The sequence below is a fragment of the Ctenopharyngodon idella genome, chromosome 12 (assembly GCF_019924925.1).
Source record: "Ctenopharyngodon idella isolate HZGC_01 chromosome 12, HZGC01, whole genome shotgun sequence".
Taxonomy (NCBI): Eukaryota; Metazoa; Chordata; class Actinopteri; order Cypriniformes; family Xenocyprididae; genus Ctenopharyngodon; species Ctenopharyngodon idella.
This window is the reverse complement of record NC_067231.1, coordinates 19610506-19628417: the sequence shown is the minus strand read 5'-3', so window position 1 is coordinate 19628417 and position 17912 is coordinate 19610506. Positions and strand designations below refer to the sequence as shown.

Genomic DNA, 17912 nt, shown 5'->3' with positions numbered 1-17912 from the left:
CTGGAATCCATTTCTTAGTCAACAACTCTCTAATTTTCCATTGTTTTAGAGGGTTCAGAACTGCAGAGCAGCCTGAAATTGTTTTACCCTATTAATGTTCTGGTTTCACTTATTTTCCCTTGTGAAAGCAACAAGCACTCTGAATCTTCTAGAGAAACAATGTATGTATGTGTGATCCAACAGTTCTTAGGTGATGATAATGGTTATTTGTACACTCAGTGATGTTAAGGGTATAATTCATTTTTTCTCTCTCTTATAAGGCTTAAAGCTTTGATACTCCCTCAAATTCATGAGTTACATCAGCGCATTCTTTCTGTAACTGACACAAGTTGGCTCTGTCCAAAATCAAAAGCAGCTGCCTTTTCTCATTCTATCAGTGACTTAACAGGCAGTATTATAGTATGAAGGCACCTTTTAAGGTCTCAGACTGCCTTTTAATGCACTATAACATCACACCCAATGATCACATTCAATGAGCTTTAGAGAACCAAGAATTTGTTTAATTTATTTAATTCACCACTTTCGTCTATGGATGGGGGAAAAAAAATCACTAATATCATCTGTTAACCAGTATGGTACCAATATATCATGATCAACTGAGGGATTTTTTTTTTTTTTTTTTTTTTAATATTTAATGTATAGACCTTATTCAGAGTAGCACCTTTCAAAAACTGACCCCAAACCCCAAACCTTTGAATAGTAGCATACATTTACGTTGATTAAAATTAGTGTTAGTTAGCCTCAATAGAGGAACTAAGCATGCACAATTAAATATCCAATATTGGATGATTTATCTCCAATATCGATCTATATATTTTAAAAATCTGTAATATCTGCTGGTAACTGATATACTGATATATTATGCATCCCTACTTCCTAGCTTTGCATACTGTCTTCACTGGCACAACAATTGGCACATTACTGTGGACCTGACAGAGTGAAGGAGCAAAAGGTGTCTGTTTTACTGCCTGGCTAAAACGTTTTTTTTTTTTTTTTTTTTTTTTTTTTTTTTTTTTTTTACCCCTCATATTCCTTGCAGATGTTCCTGAGTGGATTTGTACCCACTTCTATGACTCAACATCATAAATACTCTGCTCCGCCACAGGGGAAGAGGAGTGGTGTGGGTTAACACTAGGCTTTTATTTTAGATTTTGAGTTTCTTTAAAGGGATAATTCACCCAAAAATGAAAATTCTGTCATTAATTGCTCACCCTCATGTCGTTCCAAACCTGTAAGATTTTTGTTCATCTTCAGAACACAAATGAAGATCTTTTTGATAAAATCTGAGAGCTTTTGACACTTTGATGCTTCAGAAAAGTAATCCATATGAATTGAGCGGTTTAGTCACAATTTTCTGAAGAGACTCGATTGCTTTATATGATGAACAGATTTAATTTAGGCTTTTATTCACATATAAACATTGATCAGTGAACATAAGCAGAAGCTCAACCGAACCTGCTTGACATGTGAGAACAAACCTCTTCCAGATTTGCTGTGTAACACACGAGAATGAACATCATTGGTTCTCGCGTGCATCAAGCAAACATGCTTGAGCGTTTACCACAACTGATGTGTGAGTTTATGAATGTTTATATGTGAATAAAAGCCTAAATTAAATCTGTTCATCAAATAAAGCGATTGAGTCTCTTCAGAAAATTTGGACTAAACCACTCAATTCATATGGATTATTTTACAATCTCTTTATGAACATTTTGAAGCGTTAAAGTGGTAGTTATATAGTTGTCTATGGAGGGGCAGAAAGCTCTCAGATTTCATCAAAATGATCTTCATTTGTATTTCGAAGATGAACGAAGGTCTTACAGGTGTGGAACGACATGAGGGTAAGTAATGAATGACAAAATTTTCATTTTTGGGTGAACTAACCCTTTAAGGCTGTAGTATTTTGTATTTTGTCGGCCCTTCTACTTTTCTGTCACACCAGCCTCACTCAAACACAATTATCTATGTCAAACATAAGGACAAAATGTCACTTTCAGACAGTCTTTCACCTGGCAACTACATGAGTCCTGCTGTGACCCTTGTCACCTCCCAGTCGTGTCACCTGTTACCCCTCACCCCGACACTTGAGAGTTCCCGAGAGAGAGGCACTCTCTCACTCACACACAACAGACAGAGAGCTCTTTGAGCTCCTGAAACATGTGCGTTTCAGCTCTCATTTCCTCTCTTTATCATTCTCTGTCTCTCTCGTATTCACACTCTCACAGTGGTACTTAATTCTCCATTCAGTTGGGATTGGCTTCATTTGTGGGCTAGATCAAGCTCCGTTTGTTTGACATGGAGGAGGACTGTCACTACCTTGTTTCCCATTCTGGCAGAAACATGCTCTCCTATATATATTTTCATATGCTCAGGCAAGTTCATATTGTTTCATATTCACAAACACTTCATGAACTTCATGACTCATCATTGTCTGTTAATTTTGGACTGTCTCCCGCTCAAGGCCTCCACCCCATTATTGCTCTCATGTAGATGACTTCATGTGTTTTAGAGGGCGTATAAACACATTTGAACTTGTTGAATAAATGTTGTCCAGAGAGAGGTCAAATAAGTGTCCCTGTTTCTCCAATGTCTAAATTATACATATTTATTTGGTTAATCTCATCAGGGTTTAACAATGAGAATCGCTCTGTGCCAATGTGAGAGAGGTTTGGGCAACCGACAATGTTTTAATAATATGTTTGTTGTATAGTTGTCATATTTGATTCTTCTGTTTTGTTTGTGATGCTCAGGTGATGAGTGAACATGGAGGCTGGATCGGTGGTGCGTGCTGTGTTTGAATTCCTCCCCAGCGTTTCTGAAGAACTCCCTCTGTTTACTGGAGATGTCATTGAAGTGCTCAGTGTTGTTGATGAATTTTGGCTGCTCGGAATCAAAGATGGAGTCACAGGTAAAGTCACTGTAAAGGAATCCACAGTGCATGTAGTCTTCAGCCTTCCACAACGGTGCTGATATCTTTTCGTTCTTTCTGCCCTCAGGCCAGTTTCCCAGCACTTTTGTCGAACCTGTTACAATCCCAAGCACCAAGACAGGAGAGAATCTGTATGTGTGCATCAATGACTTTAACTCTGTGGAAGCTGGAAACTTACCACTAAAGAGAGGTACATTTTTTTTTTTTTATACTCTTAGTTATTAAACATGCATGAGTTTATCCAGGTTCATTAAGGTTAACAATTCAAAGACGGTAAAGGGTATTATTTAAAGGGTTAGTTCACCCAAAAATTAAAATTCTGTCATTAATTACTCACCCTCATGTCGTTCCACACCCGTAAGACTTTTGTTCATCTTCAGAACACAAATTAAGATATTTTTGAAAAAAATTCGATGGCTCAGTGAGGCCTGCATTGACAGCTAATTTACACTTTGAAACGCCTAGAAAGCTACTAAAAACATATTTAAAACAGTTCATGTGACTACAGTGGTTCAACCTTAATATTATGAAGGGACAGGAATACTTTTTGTGTGCCCAAAAATCAAACTGCCAGTCACGTGAACCTCGTTTACTGAAATCACGTGACTTTCATGCTCCAAACCACTGAAAAGATTCGTAAAGCTTCGAAGCTTCTTGAAGCAGTGTTTTGAAATCGCCCATCACTAGATATTGTTGAATAAAGTCGTTATTTTGGTTTTTTTTGGCGCACAAAATGTATTCTCGTCGCTTCATAACATTATGGTTGAACCACTGTAGTCACATGAACTGGGCATTGGAAGTGTAAATAACTTGCTGTCAATGCAGGCCTCACTGAGCCATCGGATTTTATCAAAAATATCTTAATTTGTGTTCCGAAGATGAACGAAAGTCTTACGGGTTTGGAACGACATGAGGGTGAGTAATTAATTTTTGGGTGAACTCTTTAAATACATTTATTTTGATGGCATTCTAAATATAAGGAATCTGTATAATATGTTACTACAAAGTGAAAATGTTAAAAATGATAAATTATGCTGATGCTTAATGCACATTTAAAGGCATCATTTACTCACCCTCATGTTGTTCCAAACCTGTATGACTTTCTTTTTTCATGGAAAAATTCAAAGACAAAATGGAGTCCCAATCATGAATCTTTGGACATTCTGCATTTTTGGGGGGATTGTGAAGCTTTAAAAATGTAGAGAGGAAAAAAAAAAAAAAAAATTGCAATAATGTCTTAAATCATTCCCTCACAAAAAGCTATCATATGGTTTCAGAAGACTTGTTTTTCAAAGAAAAAAAGGTAATCAGGTTTGGAATAAAATGAGGGTGATTTTATGCTGACAGAATTTTCATCTTTTAACCAGATTTTGCATTAACAAAGAAGTGTAAGCCATACATAGATTGATTACCATTCAAATTTTAGGTAGCTGATCGAGTTAAATCCCTTTGTACTTCCATTTTCTCTTTTCTTCAGCATAAGTCCTGCTTACTCAGAGTGGCTTAATGTCATATATGAGAGGTACTTTTTCTTTTTTATAGTAGACAGTAGAGCACTAGATTGTAAATCACCTCTGTAGTAGCCACTGAACAACACACTAACTGTTATGACGGGATTTAGAGGTTTAATTTCTGTTTGCTGATTTAGCTATAGTGAATCAAAAACGGAGGCTCTGAGTTGTAAATCTAGTTTATTCCTGATGTATCCATTTGATGGTCTATTTTTAAGCTTATATCATCAGAGTTTCCAAATTTTGAGCCCTATATATTTAATTGAAAATGCCATTTTCAAAAAGTGCTGATCCCAGTTTACCACTAGATGTCGCTAGTTGTGTTTATATTGTGTAGAGGAAAAGACACCCATAATCATAACAGAAAAAAATACAAAAAATAAAAAATGTATTTATGTATTACTTTTCTGTTATTTCTATCAGTACTGTAATGTTTTTTCCCTTCTTTTCATTGCTTACTTTAGACAATTTTTGTGTGGTGTTTTGCATAATACACTGGTTTTGTATGTTGTTTTAGATGTTTGTAGTAGTCAGTACTGATCCAGTGTGGAAACTGTGATTTGTCCAGTGCACACTTCCTTTATTTTGATGTGAAAAACACAACTGGATGAATTTAGTTTCCGCTATCATGTCAGTGAAAATAATATACGCTGTTCTAGTTTATGAGTTAAACACAATGGGAGGCGGAGCGCATCTGTGTGGAATGTGGCCCCTGTGACCCCAATGGACATTCTGGCTCCTGTTGATGTCTGTGTGTGTATTTGCTAGCTAAAACTGATCACACCAATGACTTTACTGCCATGCAAACTGACTTGAGGTCAGAGGTGAGCTTCACACTGTTCTAATGCTATTTACAAGGACAGCGTAAAGAAATAAAGTTTGTCTTTTGCCCTGGCTGCAAATATGAGTGTAAACACAATTACACAGCTAATAGTTATATTTTCATTTAATATTAAGGCACTTAGAAGGGACAGTTCACCCAAAAATGAAACTCCTGGCATAATTTATTCACCCTCATGTCATATTAAAACTATGAAGTATTATTTGAACAGAATGACTTGAAAGAACATGGTTTAGCATGGATGCAATTAAGAAGAAAGATGTTAGTTATGTAAATAAGTTTTAGCTAATACAAATAAAACTAATGCACATAATACAAAACATAATCCATCTTAGACCTTATACAAATAAGTTATATGATGATTTTAAGCTTGACAGAAGGTCCGATTGTTGTTCTGTATGCACATGCAGATGGACATCTTTCGGCATCATGTTGTTTTTTTAGAAGCTTGTGCCATTAACATTGAATTTAAGACACTGTGTCAAATCAAAAACGGTTTTCGTAACTTAATTTTTAAAAAAGTTAAACCCTGCATTACATATTAAGATTAGTATTCATAGAGTGTGTCTTTAATATAAGTTTATGCTGTCTTACTGTACTGACAATACTTTTAAGTATAAACAAGTCAAAAATAAGTGAAAAAAGAGATGCAATAAGAGAAATTTACTTTAGATAATTACAGTTATCCTGTTTGTCTATCCCTTATCTCCTTTTATTCATTTAATTACTTGTTTCTTTTAAAATGATTTTACACTGTTCTTGCCATGAAAATAACATTAAATGCTGATATAAAACAACCAAATAAATATGTAATAAAAAAATAAACAAAACAATCTTAGTAAATACATTCAAGAAACAGTCTATATAGACTATTTCATCAAGGACATTTTTTCATTTTTTAACATTTTTACTAAAAAATAAATTAAACACTCATTAAGAAGTCATGCAAGAAGTATTGCAATGCATCCCTAAGTATCAGCAGGACTGCTGCATTTTGAACAAGGTGCAGAGGTTTCATTGGATATAACAGGAATTTTATTTATTGCCATTATTCTTGTTCATGTTATCGCTTTGTGATAGCTCAATCCTTCTTTATTCGATGCTTATCTTCTATTCTCTCTCTCCTGCTTTAGGTGATGTAGTTGCTGCTGAAGGCAGTGTGGATGCTGTGTGGATAAGAGGGCATAATGCATGGGGCTCACGTGGGATCTTCCCTTTGTCTTGCGTTAAAGAGCTGGAGCTTTCTGGTCGTTCCAGGCAGCTGTCAGAGCGTAGTGCAGCCGCCCAGGCCTCTGAGCTCCCCCCACATGCACTGGGCCAGGCCCGTGCCCTCATGAGCCTTCACGCCCAGCTGGACGAGGAGCTAGACTTTCGCGAGGGTGATGTCATCACCATCATAGGCCTGCCAGAACCTGGCTGGTTCCAGGGAGAGCTGTCCGGCAGGACGGGAGTTTTCCCTGAGGGCTTTGTGGAACTGCTCGGACCCCTTCGCTCACCTCTGGAGGAGCCTGAACCTCAGACCCTGGAACAGTATCCTGCTTACAGCATGGAAGAAGAAGAGAAGAGGGAGGAGGAAGAGCAGGATGAGGAAAATCCAGAAATGGAGATTCAACAACAGCAAGAGGAAGAGGAGGAGGAGGAGGAGGAAGAAGAGGGAGCTGTATACGGTATCGCGCTTTATGAATTCCGGGCCCTTGAGCCAGGTGAGCTGGACTTTGATGTCGGTGATAGGATTCGAATCCTTGCTACGCTGGAGGACGGGTGGTTGGAGGGGCAAATACGTGGCAGAAGAGGAGTTTTTCCCCATCGATTTGTCAAGATGGAAGGGCAGCTGCAAATCGTCCCACAAACTGAGACTTTAACAAGTGAAATTAGTGTACCTGAGAAAGAAGAAGAACATTACACTCCCGATTATACCTCAGTTCAACAAGATCGCTCGGTTCCAGAATATGAGCAAGAGTGGACTACCCAGGAAGACCACACGGTGTGGGACCTGGATTACTTTGAGCGCCGGGAGGAGGAAAGAAAGGATGACCATGTGCGCTACATGCACTCCGATCAAAGTTCTCAAGAGAAAGGAACGACTGCAAGTCAATCACAGGTTCAGTCACAAGAAAGAAGGCGAGAAAGACCACCACCCCCTCACACGCAACCCCGCAGAGCAAGTAGCTCAGCCCACAGTGGAGTTCGAAGGACCAGAATGGGCAGCCCCAATCTGGGTAGACCCCAGCTGCCCCCCAGGCCAAGCCTTCATGCTCTCAGCAACCGGCAAAACAGCAACGGTTCTCACACCAGCTTACGAGAACCTCCCCCAGCACCCATCACGAGGAACCAGAGTCTTAATCTTCCTGCCAGAACCTCACCTAGTTCCACCTGGACAAGAAACAATGGTAGCTATGCCTCTCATGACAGCAGAAACCCCTTCAGCAGTAAAACCTCTGGTGAAAAGAACAGGCAGAAAAAGCTAACTCGACACGCAAGCGTCAATGATTCGGACCTAATATCCGGTGGCCGCAGCGACCACAGGGCATGGTCTCAAGGACAGGGTTCAAATGGGTTACCGACATCTCAGACAATGGGAATTTTGGCTGTGTCAGCTGGGGATCTTGAAGCCAAGCTTTCTGAGCAACTGATAGAATTCGAAAGGAGCTTGCCGGGTCGTGGCAATGGAGCCACGGAACAGAGCCGATGGGAGGAGGTTAGTGGAGGATGGGGCAACAAAGTTTCCCGTCACTTCTCCATTGTGGACTACAGCGATGAGAATGACATAATCCGTGGCTCCTCCCAGTCTTCGATGGAACGTCTGTTACCCGCCACTTCCTCTCCCTCTGGCTCCGCCTCCTCCTCTTTGGAAAGACGGAAAACGCTACGCCCACCTCCTCCTCGACCTCGGGTCCTTAGGCCACCAGCACCTACAAACACGCATTGTCCTCAGACGAATGGTCGTATTGCTCCTCAGCCATACAGACCCGCACGTCCAGCGCCACGGCCACCTCCTCCGTGCCCACGCACCAACCCTCGCCCCCCTCCACCAGCTTCCAATCCATTCTATAACTCGCCAGAAGAGGAAGAGACTGTTGAAGAGGTGGAAGAGGCAGAGGATGCTCTGGAGACAGAGAAAGAGATGGAGAGAGAACGAGAGAGGGAACAGGAGCAATACAGGTTGCTCCTGAGGTTGGAGGAGGTGGAAAGAGACATTGATATGTATTCTCACACAGCCCAGGAGCTGCAGGCCATGCTGGAAGAAGAGCAGGATGAGACTTCGAGACAACAGGCTCTGGAGAATCTGGAATTCTGCACCTACACCATGGAGACACTAACCCTGGAACAGCAGCAGCTGCAAGGTAGTCTCTAATTCCTCTCTTTTTTCCTCACGTCAGTAGATTGTTTTTACAACCAATACAGATATCTGATATTTATTCATTATTCATTCATTCATTCATTCATTAACTAATAATTGTTTTATTTCTTCTTTTTGACAGTAATAATAATAATAGGAATTAAAACAATTATTTATGTTAGTGACAAACAAATGAGAAACATACATTATAATAATAATAATAGTACTAATAATCATTTTTTTTCATTAATATTAAAATGCTATGTTTCTCACTTGTGAATGTATGGCTGCCATGTGCAATGCACCTGTGTACATTATTGTTTTCTGTTGAATGCACAATGGCACAATGATACTAAGCGTTGGCATTTATTACTTGAAAAAAAAAATAGGTGGAACTGATTATTGGTCTATTATTGGCTATTTCTTTAAAACACTAAAATATATGTAGTAGCATGAAGTAAGGCCGTGTCAGTGAGTTCTTCAACTCTCAGAATTAGTGTTTCCACATAAGACACTCTTATTTGTTTTTTGCTGGTTACACTCTCTGATAAAAGAGAACAGTAGCTCATATTGGTTCTAAAAACAACATGTTAGCTGGTCAGTGTGTTCAGCCATGCGTTAGTTTGATTTGAATACGTAGATTTCCCTAGCGTTCTTGCCTATGCTAGGACTCTTTATCCACAATAATCATCCACTATCTTCTTTTGAGGTCAAATTACATCTTGCCTGTTACAGGTGTTCCCGATGAATTCTTTCGATATGCCTTTGAAACCGTCATGTGAGACAAAGTTCACCATACTGGGTGTGTCGATACACACAACTCGTGTTAATTTATTTTAAAATTCCCCACACTGTGTGTGTCAACATAACTTATTTCCTATGAAATCTATACTGTGTGTATATATATATATATATATATATATATATATATATATATATATATATATATATATATATATAATTTTTAAAGATCGTAATATCCTTGACAACAACTTTGAGATCCATATTATATATATATATAATATGCATCTCAAAGTTGTTGTCAAGGATATTACGATCTTTAAGAATTTGTAAGCCTCTGTCCTTCTAACCTCCCTCAAAGCTGTTATGTTATATTCAGCAGTTTTTCATAGATGTTCTCTGCTTGACCTTCACACATAAATAGGGAATACAACACACCCGGCATAGGCCTAAACCCATGATAGACGGACCTCATTTTAGTATTGGATAGAAACTACCTTGTTTCTCAGAATGTATAGAATCCGTAGCACTGGGAATATCATGTCTTTGCACAACAATTGCTATAGTCGGATGTGAGGCATTGTGCCTATGATTCACTGTACAGTAGAACATTTTGTGAGCTCTATAAACCCGATCTTGCGTGTAGTTATAATTTAAAAGGTATCACCTTGTAATGGCATTACCATCGGTATATTACCTATGTGTGGAATGCTGGTCTTGTTGGCTACATTTTTCCCATATACATATGAAATACATTCTGAACCTATAGTAAGAGAGAGCGGTGGCCTCTTTGCAACCCTGTTTCTCTCTCTTTCTCTTGCTCTCTACCTCTACATTTCTCTCTGCATGTCCATTTACCCTCACAATCACTGTCTCGGTTCTGTTCCTGTTTTTTGGTGAAGTAGTGGACATATCATAGTAGTTGGGCCTCTGGAGACAATGGGCAGCAGTAGTTTCAGAGCCAGACTCTGGAGCTCTCTGGTGCAGCCTGTGGTGCGTCTCACGGCCATTTTTGGCCATGTTCTTAGAGCCAGAACCACACATGCACCAGGTAAGACTTGTGCTGAGATGGAGTTGTGTGTGTGTATCTTAGTGTTTGGTATTATAGAGTTTTAAAAGGAATTCATGTTTCCCTTTCGTATGATGGAGAATACTTTAGTAATTAGTCACTATTTTATAGCCAAAGAATTGTATTTTCTTGCTTTATGTGTTTTTGTGTACACAGCACATGACACCATTATGTGTGTCACATACTCTGTTTGCACACAGCTGTGTACACATCTTGCTTGATAAGTGTAACCTGCTTGCTAGGCACAGACATTTTTTTTTCAAGTACAAGGGACAAGGAATTTCATTTAAAACTTGGATCAGGTTTTGGATTTGATGATAGGTCAATTTTAAAGCAAAGGAGCTTTCATCAGTGGCTCTCCAGAAGTGATTATCAGGCACAGTCATGCATGCCTTTGGTTTGGAGCACTGCCCAAGTCTTGGTGAATACGACTTGTTTTCTTTAACGCCTATATGTCTTGAAAAAAAACTGCAGTGGATCTGAGCAACACTGTGTATGTGATTTGAATCAACTTAAATTTAAAATTCTTTTTTCCTCTTAATAACTCTTCTTCTTGCCTCTTTTTCTTTTCCTAAATAATCAAAATAAATATTTGTGTATTTTAATAATTTTATTATTGTGTAGAGTATTTACAGTACACAGTAGATAATTACATTATCCCAACATAATTATTTTGGTGTATAATGCTTATGAGTATAACATAGTCATTGTGTGTCATAATGGTGTAAGTAGCCTCATTTCCTCATGAGTTTCTCTTTCTCCATTTAAGTAGGTATGTGTGTGTGCGTGTATCCACATTTATCATAACAGGGTGTGTTTCTCAGAAGGGAGGGTAGAAACAATGGTTATTTATTGTTACAGTGCAGGGAATCAGTCAAGAGCCTATCAGCTATGGAGCCGTGCTTGCTGAACAGCGGTTTTGTACAGGAGGGAGGAGACTCGTTTTTTTATTTCATCATCTCTTCTGGAATGGAACAGAACACAAGACTAAAAGCTTGGAGTGAGATATGATTATAAATTTTTGAAGACTGACTTGGATAAGAAAGAAAGAAAGAAAGAAAAAGATAGGAAATGAAAAAGGAAGAGTTGAAGGCAGTTTTGTAGCAGTTAAAACTTTTGTATTAGCAGTCCCACAGGTTCTCATATTTCTCATGCGTCATTCTCTTTCTGGCAAAAGTTCTTTCCATAGTCACATTGTTGGAAGGCAGACAGAGTTGTGATTTTGGTTCTGACAGACCCGTTTATATGTGTATCTGTGAGTGAGTGTCCTAGTTCTTTTTCCCTGTCCACAGCCCTTGTTCTAATTGGGATCAGTTTGGGTGCTCATAAAAAGCATCAAGAGCTCATTTGTGTACTGGATCTAATCTCCAGCTCCCAGCTTTTCTGTCCCTGTCTCATGCATGAAAGCCTATTCAGGTTTACAGAAGGCTCTTGAAGGAGCTGCATGATCCCATCGCCTGCTGGAAAGGCTGTGAGAGATTGGACGGAGGGCTATTATAATAACAGAGATGAAAGGAGTGGCATGCAAAAAACCTGTGTCCTCACCTCTGTCACGAGCATCCATCTGAATGCTTCGTTGCTGTAATTACTTTTTGGGTTCTGTTGTGTTCTCTGATAGAATTGGACTAATCAAAATGTATGAAACAAGCACTCATTGGGGGACAGTGACTGTTTCGAATGCTTTTGATCCACAGGCTTGTCCATGTCTTTCATACATTTTTTTCCCTCTATCCCAGAACATTAAGAGCCACTAACTACAGAATGATTAGGTCCCTAAGGACCTAATTTTTTCAGTCACACTTTGTGTCTTCTGATGGATTCTCTTCTTTTAGATATTAACCTACAATATTTAACAGAGTTTGTTTGGCAGATTTTAGATATAAATGTATTAAACATGTTTTTTGATGTAAGGCACCAGGTGCACCATGGTTGAAAGTAAGTTCAGTGCCATTTCAAAGGGTTGTACTTGTGTAAACAAAGTAAAACAACTCCATTGCACAAGAAGAATGTCGCTCCTGATGTCCCTGGAGTGAAAACAACATGCACACAGTTTCGGTCTGCCCCATGTAAAGAAATGTGAGATCTTAACCACTGATTATCAAAATACCAAAGTTAGTAAAGAAGAGAGAACAAGCAATCAGGCCTGCAAAATCTCTTATTCTCACTCTCCTTTCAGTTTTAGCTTGTGTGATATTGTGCATTTTAATCCAATAAATACTTGTAGCAAAACACCTTAAGCCACTTTCTTGTTCTCTATTTAGCATGTTTTCACATTACTTGGGTTTGTGTTCAGTGGCACATTCTTAGTACTGTGTGCAGTAGGAAATCAGAATATTGTGTACTGTTTTGTCTTTTTTGTAGAGGGGAGTGATATACTATACTGATGCACATGAATAGCGCTTTTTTTTTTTCTTCTTCGCATGAAAAGATGCCCTAGCCTGTGAAACCAGGGGCAGTGTTTAACAATGGCTCATTGTGAAGTGTGCAGGCACTCTACGGTGCACAGTGCTCTCTGGAATAATCGGCCTGTGTCCAACTTTCCCAGGTCATCTTGTTGAAACATGAAAGTAGAAGATTATGACATTCATGGGAACCTTGCTTCAATAAAACTCGTATGATGAGCAAGTTAGAACAGATAAAGCCTTGATCCTGCTTTTGATAGAACATTCAGTGTGTCAGGTTGTTTTTGTAACCATATACACCTGCAAGACTTAAAAACACAAGCAAAAACTGTGAAATAGTACAGCTTCGATATACCTGTTTTAGTTGCACAACAGCCTAAAAGAGTCCTCAAGAGGCAGATACAGCTTTGCTTGTGAGTAATGCCAAGTTTAAAAACATCTCAAAGAAGTTTGTGGAATGAAAGAGGATAATGCTCCCTCCTCTTTTGTGAAGTCCAGCCTGTGTTTTCGTGCAAACAGAGACTCCAGCCAATCACAGCCTCCCTGTAATCTATTCATGTGACTACGTCCAATGATTAACCCTAAATGCCTCCCCTTTGCCTAGTCTCTGTTGTTGCCTCTTCCCTCCCCCACCTCCTTCCCTCTCTTCCTCCTATTGGCTGGGTAGGCGGAGAGAGAATCAGAGAGAGAGATTGAGTTTCTCAGGTCTGAACCAGACAGTCCTGTTCAGTCAGCCGTCAGAGAAAGAGTTAGAAGGAGAAAAAGAGTTTGAGCATGCCTGACAGAGACCTCTACATCTGGACCTGGAATGTGAAAACTGGGGAAGCTAATAGAGCTTACCCTGTTTGTGAAGTCTCACAGCCATTATGAAGGGACAGGTGGCTCTGGGACACCCTATGCCATTTGCCCCAGTGCCCTGGGACTTCAAGACTCCTCCTCCCAAGAGAGGTAAGAGCGTGGAAGAGTTGGTGAGTGAAGGCTGGGAGAAGGAGAGATGCATGCAAATGCTGCATTTTCAACAGCAGCAACAACTTCAGCAGCAGCCAGTCATGTGCCCACAGGACTTCAGACCTGTACCGGGACACTGGGAGCACCAAGCCTACCTCGGACAAGCCAATGGGTACCGTCAACAATGCTGGGAATATGAGGACTGGGACAAGTTTCCTTACCAAGAGGTCCCTCCCCAACAGTTTTTCTATCAGTCACCAGAAGCAGTCTACCAGGAGCCAAGGATGCCGCAGGAATGGACCGGCAATCACTGTTTCTATCAACATCGAGAAGGACTGGATTACTCTGAACACAGAGACTTTGCACAGAGCCCAAGGAGTAAGGAACATCCTGATCATGTGACCCGGTACCACTCTTGGGAATCAGATGAGTACTATGAGGATCGAGAGCCTTATAGTCGCAGAGATCGGTATGCATACAGTGTCGACCGTGAAAACCGGGACTACTATGATAAGGAGACAGATAAATACAGAGATGTGGACCGCAGAGGCCGGGATTACTATGACCATAAAGAGCTGGATAAGTATGACCGTTATAACCGCAGAGACAAGCACTATGATAGTAAACATCAAGAACACTACACCAGAAAAAATGACCGGTACAGATATAGAGAAGCAGACCACTATGACTCCAGAGACAATTACCAGTATGAGCGCTATGATCGTAGAGAGAAAGGCCAGAGTGATGACAGAAAAGGGGACCGCTATGACCGTATTCACTGTGAGGAAGGCCGTAGGAGAGGCGACAGCTACCAGCGTAGAGAAAGGGACTCACTTGATCGAAGAGACTATGAACGGTATGCACAAAGGAATGGAGATTACTGTGACTACAAAGAAAAGGAAAAGATCCGCAGTGACTTTAGGAAAGATGACTACTGTGACCGTAGAGAAAGGACAGTAGACAGAGAACTCTCTAAACTAGATGACAAGGAGTTGTACGAACGTAAAAAAGATAACCACTATGACCTCAAACCAAGAGACCGGTATGATTACAGAGTAAATAGCCAGTCTGAGCAGAAGGATCACTATGAACTTAAGGAAAGAGACTCCTATCAATACAGAGAGGGAGATCAATATGATAGCAGAGAAAAAGAAGATAGAAACTACTGGAAAGATGAACGTTATGATAGTGGTGTTAAAGACTGCTATGAAGACAAGGGTTGTGAGAGCGATCCGTATGACCAGAAAAGCAGGGAGCGTTACAGAGATCTAAGGTCTAATTCAGTAGAACAGAAACCAGACAGTTACAGTATTGACCACAGCGGTGGAAGACATTGCAAGGAATGGGAAAAGGATGTTTATCACAAGCAGACACTGAAGGAGAGACGGTCGTATGAGGATCCTGTTAAACTCACTTATGAAAACAAGGATCAGTACAGCGATCACCTGGGTTCAAAAAAACTGGATGTGGAAGGTCATGGCCGGACACGGAAGCCTGTTTATGTGGGTTCACTGGACAGAAACAGCTTCTATAGGAAGACAGCACCCAGCTCTCTCAGGAAGTCAGAGTTTGCCACCAACAGGAAAAAGAAACAAGGTAAAGCACATCAGTACCAGTAGCACATTCAGTACCATGACAATAAATCTGTGAGGTCAGGGTAGAGGCAAAACACACCTTGAAGTGGCTGTGGGTGTTCTTTACGTAACAGAATGAGTCAACTAATAATTTTTGAAATGTCCACATGGATATAGCCCATGTTTATAGCTAGTTTTTGTCCTTGTCCTAGAGCTCTGCTCTATGACATCTCCAAATCAATTCAGGAAATGCCAAAAGTGCTGATTGTGTTGTCACCATCTTAATGCATAGGTATGCAAGTCTGTGAGACTGCCTATTGAAGCTGTCAGTGTGGAGCAGTTTCACCTTCTTTTTTTCTCCCTCAGAGGTGAACTTGGAAACTTACAGGGAGGGGGGAACTTGTCCAACAGGTTTGATTACTTTTCAGAGTTTTTATTGTCTGTCTCTTATCCTCTTCGTTCTCTGCGTCTCTCTAGCTCTCTCTTCCTCCCTCCCCTCTCCAGACTTCTTTTCTTTTGTTTGACAACCGGGGGGGTTATATTTAAACTGTATATACAGTTTAAATTGTGTCTACTCCTTCAGGTTTCACTGACAGTCAAGAATGGAGGTTCCTCAGTTGCAGCAGTCTAATCAGTATAATTAGATTTTTAGCTTCAGGTGTCATTGTTTGTTATTGTTGTCAGTGGTTGGTGATGGGTGCTTGCAGTGGGTGTCTCAGTGGGAGATTCGTCTGGCTTGTGTCATGTCTGACACAGAGCAGGTGGTCAGTTCAGCCCAGGGTAATCCTCTATAACCTAGTTCTCCAGTCAGCACCTCAGTGGGGAGGAGGAGGAAAAGAGACTCCAGGGGAAATCTCTGGGACTAGGATGTGCTTGGTACCAGATCCCTCCCCCCAATCCATATACCCTTCAAAGACCCCTTGCTATTGAGTTTGGGGCACTGTGAAGAGGAGGCCCAGGCTGACCCAGCCTGACTCATAGAATGAGGTTATCTTTTTCAAGCTTGACAGAATTGTACTCCTACTCTGTTTTGGCTCATATTCACTTTTTCTTATTTTGTAAATGTTGCTGTCCAATAGCAATTCCTAGAGAGCTGCATTCTTATTAGCAGAGTTTGATAATATTATTATTATCTTTAATACTAATTATTACAAGGGGAAAAAAAACAATGTATATTAATGCCTAGTGTTAAACAATCAAATTTACTAAGAATTTTAGAGGTCATTTGGTATTAACGTATTAACTGGTGTGCCTTTATTTATTGAGTAGCCTGTTGCTGGTCTTTGTAATCCCAGTGCAGCTGCCCATGCCAATGGTCTGGAAGGGGATTAAGTGGAAACCTTCCACCAACCCTCACACAACGTTTGTACAACTTTAAGTCAAGGACCAGCTTGGCAGACAAAAGCCTCAAGTCACAGGCTGAGGAGGGAATTAGCTAGTTAATATAGGTCAGGAGCTCTCACACATAGCCTAAATAACAAATGCTACGTTACTGCTCATTGGCACACACTGTTGCTTTTGCCCTTGACTTACTGCATTTTAAACTTGAGACAATATATATTTACCAATGTGTTCAGAGCGATTTTTCCTCCAAGTACTGAAAGTGCTATTGTCTTAGTTTATCAGCACTCAGACACTGACACATCTGTGCTGTTCCAGATATGAAGGGTCTATGACAGTGGGCATGGTGATCTATGATAGTAGTACAGCTCTTCTTTGTGTAACGGAAGAGGGAGGGCTCTCGGTGGAGCCGTATATCACGTCTTCATTTTGTGCATAAACATTGTGCTTTGTCTCAGTGGGCCCCATGATAAAAGACCCCGAGTGTTAGGATGCATGCAATTACGTAATATCTCTGTAATGCTAATCTCAGCCTGTTAAGGGGATTATATGACTAAATGACTTAGACTACACCAATATGTACACTGAGTCATGAGCGTGATCTTATCACATTCTGTGAATCGGGCGTTCTGTGGAAAAGAGATATTCAAGCATAACATCAAGATTAGTCAGGTTAATGGATAGATTTTAATGAAGTTATAGGTGATGAGTATAGACAAAGTACAGACAAAGTACAAGCAGGTGTTTTTAATTGAACTGTGAAAGAGAAGATAAAGCGTCACAGTAACCAAACTAACTTTGTTGCTAGCTGCTTGATAAACAGGGTGACCAAGTGGTTTCCCAAGGTGAAAATATGCCCAGTTTCAGCTGTTCAAGCGCATTCAAGGAGGTATGTTCAATAGCACTCCAGTTCATCTCAATGGCGGCAGTTCGGATAGCACAAGAACCCCCAGAAGTATGTGATTTCAACTCTGCCATCTTTGCTCATGTGTGCTCAGTTCTCAGTTTTTGAGCTTGTCACCTAAGCCGTAAATTTTCTGTGACTCAAGAGTGATTAGTTACATGGCACCACAGAGACATGCACAATCCCCAGCCCTTTAGTGAAGTCCAATTCAGGTTTCACAGTACTGGCTAAAACGTACTACAATATATAATATGTAATATAATGCATATAGTTAGCAAAATGCTTTTTTAGCTGGTTAAAGAGATATGGACA

General features: G+C 40.2%; 1 protein-coding gene across 5 annotated transcripts in view; it reads left to right on the top strand.

The window, feature by feature from the left end:
- Positions 1–17912, top strand: part of dnmbp (dynamin binding protein) — a 50157-nt gene that overhangs the window by 15419 nt on the left and 16826 nt on the right. For 2 of the 5 annotated variants that reach the window (XM_051914413.1, XM_051914412.1), the window contains exons 2-4: positions 2751–2908; positions 2997–3119; positions 6415–8625. In XM_051914413.1, the coding sequence (XP_051770373.1) occupies positions 2764–2908; positions 2997–3119; positions 6415–8625 (2479 nt within the window). In that variant the 5' untranslated portion in view covers positions 2751–2763. Of the gene's footprint in view, positions 1–2750; positions 2909–2996; positions 3120–4406; positions 4452–6414; positions 8626–13541; positions 15378–15721; positions 15767–17912 lie in introns of those variants that run through there. The other 3 variants (XM_051914414.1, XM_051914415.1, XM_051914416.1) reach the window with 3 other exon arrangements.